The following is a 9,314-nucleotide window of genomic DNA, read 5'->3' on the forward strand; positions in this document are numbered from 1 at the left end:
TTAGCATCTCCTTTATCATGACGTTTGTTCGTTCGTTCGTTCGATGTATATACCTCCCGTCCTCACAAGAGCTCAGGAGAACTTACAGTAAGAAAACAAAATTGCTTAAAAAAACAGGAGAGGACCAAGAGAACAAAAAACAACTTAAAAGGAAACTAGAATATCAATATAAAACAGAGACATCCTAAACAGCATCTCATCTCAGCTTTGTTTGGCAAATGCCTGTTCCATTAGGAAATTCTTACAATGCTTCTGAAAGATGTCCAGGCTCAGGCTCCAAGCCTCAACAGGGAGGGATTTCCAGAGCTGAGGAGCAACAGTGGAGGATGACCTCCCATACATCTTAGCCAAGCAGACTTGGTAGTAGTAGAAGATTGTTGTCAGCTGATCTCAGGGATCATGCTGGGCCATAAGGGAGAAGGCGATCCCTCCAGTGTGTAGAGCCCAGACTCTTTATGGCCTTATAGGTCAAAACCAGATCCTTGAATTGCACCCAGAAAGCTACTGGGAGCTCTTGCAGACCCTGGAGTATTGGGGTTATGTGTTCCTGGCAACCACCCCTGTCAGAAGGCCACCACATGCTGCACCAGCTGCAGATTTCAGATGGTCTTCAAAGCCAGCCCCACGTACAGAGCATTTCAGTAGTCCAGCCTTGAGGTTACAAAGGCATGGATGATGGTGGCCAGGTCAGAGTCTGAAAGACAGAGTCTCAGACTTCTCACCAGATAGAGCTGTTGAAAGGCACTCCTAGCCACAGCCACTTCCTGAAGATCCAGGTGCAGCAGAGGATCCAGGACATCCCAAGATGTGAGCCTGAGTGACAAGGCAAGGTTGAACTCCACCAGTGATAAGTAACTCAGTCCCACCCCTCACTCCCCCCACCCCCACCATGTCAAGTGGTCTTTGCATGGGTATATTGCAATTCAAACATGTATGCAGGTAGTAGACATTGTCTCAGCCACTGCCCAATTGGAACGTGTTAATTAGCAATATCAACAGAGCAGTCACAATGTGAAAGAGCAACAGTGACCAGATTAGCCTCCTGCTTGAAAATGGTGCATCCTGGTCTGAGCTGATGCCTATGGCTGCTGCTCGCTGCTTCTGCTTCTGTAGGTAAATACAAGACTATCCCCTGGCAATGTCAAGCCAGCACCTTCCACATGAACTAGGCATCCATAGGTGTACACAGAGATACTAATCTAGTGCCTGGCTATTTTAATGTCTACCTGGCACACCCACAAGCACCGTTCTTCTAACAGGGTGGATGGAACTGTGTTGCTTAATGTTGCAGGGACAAGTGCAAAATCCTGCACTTAGGATGGAAAAATCCCATGCACTGGTACAGGCTGGGGACCAACTGGCTAAGCAGCAGCTCTGTAGAAAAGGACCTGGGGGTTACAGTATGTTGAATATCAGCCAACAGTGTGCCCTTGTTGCCAAAAAAGCTAACAGCATCCTGGGCTACATTAGTAGAAGCACTGCTAGCAGATCATGGGACGTGATTATTCTCCTCTATTCAGCACTGGTGAGGCCACATCTGGAGTACTGTGTCCAATTTAGGGCCCTCCACTGCAGAAAGGGTATCGACAAATTGGCATGAGTTGCAGCAAGGGAAGTTGAGGTAAGATATTAGGAAAACCTCTCTCCTGAGGAGGGTAGTAAAACACTGGAACAGGTTACCTAGAGAGGTGATGGAGTCTCCATCCTTGAAGGTTTTTAAGACCTGGCTAGAAAAAGCCTTGGCTGGAATGATCTAGTAGGGGCAGGTCCTGCTTTGTGCAGAGGGTTGGACTAGATGACCTTCTGCAGTCTCTTCCAACTCTCATTTTCTATGATGCTATGGAGGAGTCTCTCCAGAATTAATGAGTGTGTTCAGAGACTTTACATGGATGCCCAAAGGGGTAAAAGCAGTAATGGCTGCTCTCAGTCTCCAATTGTGGGAGCTGACTCTCTGGGTTTCCAAAATGGTTTAGTGCTGAACATACCTACAGGCAAACCCCTTCCCCCCGCTCAGAAACAGTTACATACCTTCACCCTGCAGCTCTACCATTTGCTTTAAAGCCCTACCAGACTTAATGCAAACATCTGCCATAACCACTCTCCCCTCACTAGTCTTTTTCATGCCCCAAAATGTATGGAGAAATGTTGGTATAGACCCTCAGCACATGGTACTCCCTCACATGCTTCGATGGGCCTCAAAACAGTTAACAACGTCGATATTTCAAATTTTTCCTCTGGCAATGGCCTTTGTCACCTGTTAAAAGGAATTCAGTAGTTCAGAGCTAGCTTCAGACTCTGCAAACTCAGGCAGATCAATCTGCCTCAGCTACACGTTGCTGAGATCTTCTTTGCATATATATCAGCTAGAAATACAAAAAGCAAATGCTGAGATTCTGGAAAACAATCAAGATGTCTGTCCATGTTCCCCATATTTGAACTTTTATGCCTCTCCCTTCCTAAGAGGAATACCTCCCACCTTTGAAAGCATCATATTACCTTGAAGGTAGTCAATAATAGAGCATGGACTTATTCTTTAAAATCTCCTTATTCTTTCAAAGGCATTGTCTTCAAATTGCTTGTAAAGTTCATACCTTCTCTGGTCCAACTTTCTGATCCCTAGTATCTTTATCTGGTATCTAACTGGCTTAGCTTTTCCTGACCCTAGCCCAAAGGAATATCAGCTCTGGCAAAGGAATATCAGCTCTGGCAACTAGCTCTCTTTGGGACCAGCATAATAAAACAATTAGCATTACACGTAGCACTTGTAATCTTCTGCATATTGCACAACTATTAGCTAGTTCACTCTCCCAACACCTTTATACACTTGGCAAATATTATCATCCTCTTGGTCAAGACAAAGAAGCGGCAAGAGCAAGGTTTAAACTCTGGAGTTGCTCACTGCTGACATCAGGAATATGAGGAAAGACTTCTGTTCCCAAGCTCTACTTGACTCGTATTTCACATGAGCCTTCTAACAAGAGGAGAATTATTCCTTTCACCTCCCTTTTGCCATGGGGAAAACTCATAGCATGTTTGATTAAAATATTAATTTCTGCTGATTGTGCTGGTGGTTGGAGTTGGTTCCCACAGCTCTAATAACAGTATCAGTTGCATTTAGGATACATAGTCCCAAAAACCTCATGGCTAGCCAGGCAGAGGACTATATCTGTGTCTGCTACTCCAGGTACATGGAAGGAATGATCTACAGAGACATGCTAACAGAGGCCAAGGTTGCCTGTAAATAGCATACTAATGAAGAAGCAGCTACTTTCAGTCACCAGGTGCCTATACAAGTGGCGATTTTTGCCATTTAAAGCATTCTAAAGCTGTCACTTGATCCATACGGGTGACTTTCGCATGTTTCTAAAATGACCAAAGTCGCCTTAATTAAACCTCTTTGTATGTGTTTTAAATGTGAGTGAACTTCAGTATTGTGTCTCAGCCTGCCTAGTTTGCCTTTATTGCACATGTATTTAACTGGGGCTTCCCCATGGCCTCAGGCTGCATTGTGCAGCATCCGGTGCCCCTTGCCTCTTACTCTACAGAACAACAGCAAGGCACAAATTCGGACCAAGCCATGCAACATCTATTAAGTCTTAAGGCACTGCACCTAGAGCGCTTTAAGTACAGCACAAAAGTTACAGCACCTTTGGAAATGCTTGCCCTGCATGTGTATAGGCACCCCAAATTCAGAAGTAAACCTATTAGCTCTCCCAGATGAGCAGTGCTATGACCAGCAGAGGGTAGTAGATTACATAGACACAGCCTACATTACCACTTAGCATTGGGCAACATAGGGACAAGAGGAAAGAACTTGGGGCATCTATACACATGACAGAGCTCTGCTCCGATGCGTGCGAATTAACACGCGTCAGAGCAGACAGCGATTCATCGAGTCTGCCAGAGTGTGCTAATTAGTGCACGCCAGCAGCCTCCATGTCACGTGTATTCAGCGTCCCTGTGTTTCAAAATGGTGGCAGAAATGCTTTAAGTAAAGCTTGTCAAACTATAAACACTGGAGCCCATCATAGCTGAACACAGAGCACAATGTTCTCCAAAAAGCCAAGCCATCTCTCAACCCAGTCCGTAACTGTGCCCGACACCTCCCCCACACCATGATCCTGCAGAAGCCTTTCTCTCCCAGTGTTCGAGTCTTCATCTGTAGGACACTTGCTCTGAGCCTACCACCCCTGCTAATAACATCAGTAGTTGTGCATGATAGTGTTAGGTAGGAAATGCTCATGCTCCAGGATGTGAGATGTGGTGTTAGGGGTCAGGAAGGAATTTCATCCTCTTGAATCATCAGGGATTGGTCAAACTGGAGACCAGATACCAAACACCATCAACCAGTAGCAACAGCAAGGCACAAATTTGGATCAAGCCATGGAACATCTATTAAGTCTTAGGATCTTGGAGTCATTATTGATTCCAAAATGAACATGAGCCACCAACATGGGGACACGGTCAGGAAGGCCAACTGTACCTTGTCATGCATCCACAGATGCATCTCAGGCAGGTCCAAGGAAGTGATCCCCCTCTATGCGGCCCTGGTCAGGCCATAGTTGGAGTACCATGTCGAGTTCTGGGCACCGCACTTCAGGAGGGATGTGGACAGCATGGAGAGGGTGCAGAGGAGGGCCACTCGCATGATCAGGGGGCAGCAGGGCAGGCCCTATGAGGAGAGGCTATGGGACCTGAACCTGTTCAGCCTCCACAGGAGAAGGTTGAGAGGGGATCTGGTGGCCACCTACAAACTTGCCAAGGGGGACCAGCAGACTATGGGAGAGTCCCTGTTCCCCCAACCACTACCGGGAGTTACAAGGAATAACAGCCATAAGTTGCCTGAGAGTAGATTCAGGCTAGACATCAGGAGGCGCTACTTCACAGTCAGGGCGGCTAGGATATGGAACCAACTTCCTAGGTAAGTGGTGCTCACCCCTACCCTGGGGATCTTCAAAAGGAGGCTGGATAATCACCTAGCCGGGGTCGTTTGTCCCCAGTACTCTTTCCTGCCCATGGCAGGGGGTCAGACTTGATGACCTGATTAGGTCCCTTCCCTTCATACAAACTATGAAACTATGAATAGTAAAGTCCAGCCTACAAATCCTATAGGACAGAATCATATTTCCATTCAACCAACTAAGTCTGGAATAACTCCAGCAAAGTCAGTGAATAACATAGTTCATCAGCCTCAAACTATGCAACACCTGCTGCAATGCCCACTGCTTCAAGGCACATGTAGAACAAAAGATCTGGTAAAGTACAATAAATGAGCAGAAGCATGCATAATAAAATGGTCAAATGTGGTGTAGACACACAAGAGGAAGTGAATAACATGAGATTCAATTTGGCTTTATTTTGCTAGCTTTTTCTGGTCATGGATAGTGAGAAAAATCTTGAACCTATGATTAAACTTTCCATACTACACATCATTGAAGATTTGAGTAAACCAATTTGATTTCGCAGTTCAAGCAGACAGAATGCATCTTTTCATTTAAAAATCCTGGTTTTAATGTTTTTAACAATGAAATAGAAATGACATGACTTGCTAACTGCATTGTACAGAACTCAAGCCAGTCTTAAGGATATTGCATGTCAGCAGCATGGCCAGGTGTTAACAGTGGAGGTAAGTGGCTTTGTAAGCTAATCTGTTTTACAGCTTGAGTTACAGTAAAGTAGAAGAGACACTGTGCTGATAAAAGCCTCAGCAAAGCTGGTGATGTCCACATCATGTCCTATTGCTGTGCCTCTTCCACATGGTGAAAAATTACAAAGCTTAGCCCTGGCACACCTGTATCTAGTTTTTCTTCCCAGCTCCCACACATGATGGATACTGTCATCTCCATTTTGCAAAGGGGGAAGATCAGGTATAATGGTGAATGTAAGCTACTATAATTTACATTTCCTTTCAGTCCTTCCAGAGGTTGGACTCTCATCTGAATTTGACTGAAGAGGTTGGTTAATTGACTTGCCCAAAGCCAGGGGTAGAGGCAAGCGTGCAAACTGGACTGTCTTGGAACTTTGTCTGATGGCCATTGCACTAAACCCTTTTCCTTCCCAATGTACAGAAAGCCCACTGAGATAGACTTGTCCTAAACCAAAGCAAATACTCGGGGAAGATATCAGCAAGAACCCGTGTCAGCCTCTCCCTAAAGGAATCACCAATCTTGTCCCCTCTCCTACACCCTATAAGCTTTTGAGTGGTCTATTCCTACTCCACACTAGCTCTAACATTATCCACTAGCCACATCAAAGTGCATTGAACTCAGTTCTGGGCATTCATCCCCATCTGCACTTGTCTCAGAAATTAACTGACATATGAGGTTTGAACAATGATAATGAAGCAGGTCATCTGGACCCAGTTCAGTCAGCTAGCATAAATGGAGCCCAAACCTATCAGACCAACAGTGCTGCAGGCTGGGTTAGGACTGGGACTTCAGGTAAGTAAGAGTAATGGGGAGAACATCTCCCCTCTTCTCCACTAACAAGCTCCCACCCACCCGCTGTCTGGGGAAGGGGTTCTTTCCCACGGCTCCCCACTCCCTTTGTCAGTGTGATCAAAGCTCCCTCTTCTGTTACTTATCTTCTTTAGCCACTGGGCTGGCCCCACTCCAGACCATAATGTTTGATAACTGTCCTCACCTGACTCGACCTGGTTGAGGTGGTGATAGAAAAACCACTGAGATACTGTCATCCTCATTTAGAAAGTTCAAAACTATGTTTATTTGGCCAATGGAAGCTCCCAAGTCAATCTGCACTCTGCTCACAGCACTCCCTAAAGTCTGCTATATCTGCCAGGCTAGTCACTACACTAACAATCAATTCTGAAGGGCTGGAAAAGTGACCTTACATGAAATGTTGTTCATGAGCCAAATCCTGAGGGCCTGACTCTGTTTTCACTCAATAATTCCCCAGACAAGACATGCTGTAGCCCATACTCTGTTTGCAGAGGTCCTGGTGCACTGGGGCAAGCACCAGTGGAAGTTTTGCTCAAGAAAGAACTCACTGGAAATCTAAGCAAAGACTTCAGGATTTGGCCTTTCATGAAAAGAAAGTAGTTTTGAATGAGGTCTAAGTTGAATTATTGCTGAAGCTATTTTATAATGACTTCTTTTAATTATTATTATTATTATTAGGCTCAAGAGGCATTTCCTGGAAAGTACTTCTTAATCGATGCTCTGAGCTGTTAGAAAAAAAAAACATTTTTCAAGACCCATTCCCTACATATCTGTGTGTTATTAGATACCATTAGAAACAACTTTAAGGACATGTCACTCTCTTCCTATTCAGAACAACAGTGGCTGATGTAGTACCCCTTACAAGAATACTGGTATATAGGATATCAAGCTCAGGGTCTATTGCTTCTTGACAAAGAGGTCTTGTGAAGCCTCAGTGGAGGGTTCTGGCATGACTTGGATCTTTTGGTTCGAGAGGGCCGCTTCTCTCATTTTGTAGTACATGAACTCGTTCTGCTGGAACATGCGCAGCTCCATCTCCGTCTGAACACGCATGACCTGCAGGGATGCAATCAAAGGGCAGACCAAGAAGCAAAAGCTGTGACAACAGTTCTCAAAATCAACAGAGAAAGCATTTTCTAAAAATGGGATAGCGGCTTCTCGTTCACAACCTCTAGCAGCCTCTAGTTAAGTGGGCTAGACCAGTTTGAGGGCATAGCTGTCAAAGGCCCCTTCATGTAAAATGGGACGCTTCGATTTCACACAGGAAAGGCTCAAAGCTGACTAGACACAGACATCTTCTCTCCCAAGTCCAGCTGTGTTCCTGACCGACAAGTCTGGTTAGTGGTGGGGAAGACAGGGATTGCTTAATTTAATTATTCTTTGGAGAAATACCATCCACATGCCCAGAGCTGGCATCTCAGCTCTCTTCATGAGAACAAAATCAGTTCCCATGCTAGCTTATAAGCTGGCCTGCACAGACCCAAAAAGGATCCTAAAAATTACTTTTCCACCCCAGGCAAGCTGGTCCTGGGGCCCAGGTGCCTAGGGGTAAGCAGATGCTGTAAGCTCATTGCACCTCTCCCATAAAATGTAGGCAGGTTTAGAGAAGACCAGGGCCCCCTCTGCCAAGATGAAGACCAATGACCAACAAACAAGCCCTGTCAAACTAAAGTATTAGTTTTTGCGAATCAACCCAGTGGTAAAAGTGTTGGTGTGATTTCTCTAAAGGATCAGCTTTTGTACAGTGTAATGTTCTGATTAACAAACTAGAATAGGAGCAGCAACACTGTATTGGGGAAACACTTTAACAGAGCTAAGCTCCAAGCGTGGGCCTCTTCCAACCTGGACTGCACTGCCACCATGGCTGGAAATGGAGCAAGGGCTGCAGACACCACTTCCACCCCACATCCACAGTGCCGCTGCTGCTTCTCCCACCACCTGGGAGAAGAAGGCCCCATGCTGCAGAAGCACCACCAAAGCCCCCTACTGCCAAAACGCCACCCAATCTTGCTGGGCCAGATAAAATGACTCTATAGGCTGGATCTCGCCTGTGAGCCATAGTTTGCTAACCCCTGAACTAGAACAATACAAACCCAACATAGCACCCACTAGATGAATTAAACACTGGTTAGCTGTTACGTCTCAAATCTGTTTGTAAATGGAGAATCATCCTAGAGTGGGCATGTTTCAAGTGGGGTACCACAGGGATCAGTTACTGGCCCAATGCTATTTAACACTTTTACGAGTGATTTGGGGGGAAATACGTTAGTGATAAAGCTTGCAGGTGACACAGAGGTTGGGGGAGTGGGAATAATGAAAGAGACTGGTCCCTTATACACATCAGACAGTTCTGTGAGCCTTAGCTAAGCTGCTTTGGAGCAGGCGTATCCATTCTTGCATGCACACTCCACCCCAATAAAAAAATTCACCAAATGCCCAGCAAAAACTCTGACCATATTTATCTATCAGAAAATGCTAACAGAAGCTCATTTTACCAGTTGTCCAAAGACACATTTTGAATGGAAAAGATGCTTTTTGTTTTGAATTGACATTTTAAGTTAAAATATCATTTGGAATCAGTCAGCAAATAACTTTTTTTACTGTAAATCAATACTTCAAAAATAAAACACTGTCTTTCAAAATAAGACTTTGTTTCAACATGTCCCAATAAAAGAGATCCAGAACTGTTTACAAGAATTCCCAATATGTTGATATTTTATCCCAATTTAAGATGGAAGCCAATATGGACATTTCCCGTAACAAGGAAATTTTATTCTCCTTACCAGCTGCAATAAAATCTAATGGACTTTCATCACTCTGTATGAAGCAAGCTTTATATTATTAATGCTAGATTTT

General features: G+C 44.8%; 1 protein-coding gene across 2 annotated transcripts in view; it reads right to left on the bottom strand.

Annotated features, from left to right (window-relative positions):
• Window positions 1–5,959: 5,959 nt before the first annotated feature.
• SMYD1 (SET and MYND domain containing 1) overlaps window positions 5,960–9,314 on the bottom strand; it is a 61,918-nt gene continuing 58,563 nt past the window's right edge. For both annotated transcript variants that reach the window (XM_019526631.1, XM_019526630.1), the window contains one exon: window positions 5,960–7,514. In XM_019526631.1, the coding sequence (XP_019382176.1) occupies window positions 7,356–7,514 (159 nt within the window). In that variant the 3' untranslated portion in view covers window positions 5,960–7,355. The remainder of the gene's footprint in view (window positions 7,515–9,314) is intronic.

This window comes from Gavialis gangeticus, unplaced genomic scaffold (genome assembly GCF_001723915.1).
Source record: "Gavialis gangeticus isolate Ggan-Ray unplaced genomic scaffold, GavGan_comp1, whole genome shotgun sequence".
In the NCBI taxonomy this organism is placed as follows: domain Eukaryota; kingdom Metazoa; phylum Chordata; order Crocodylia; family Gavialidae; genus Gavialis; species Gavialis gangeticus.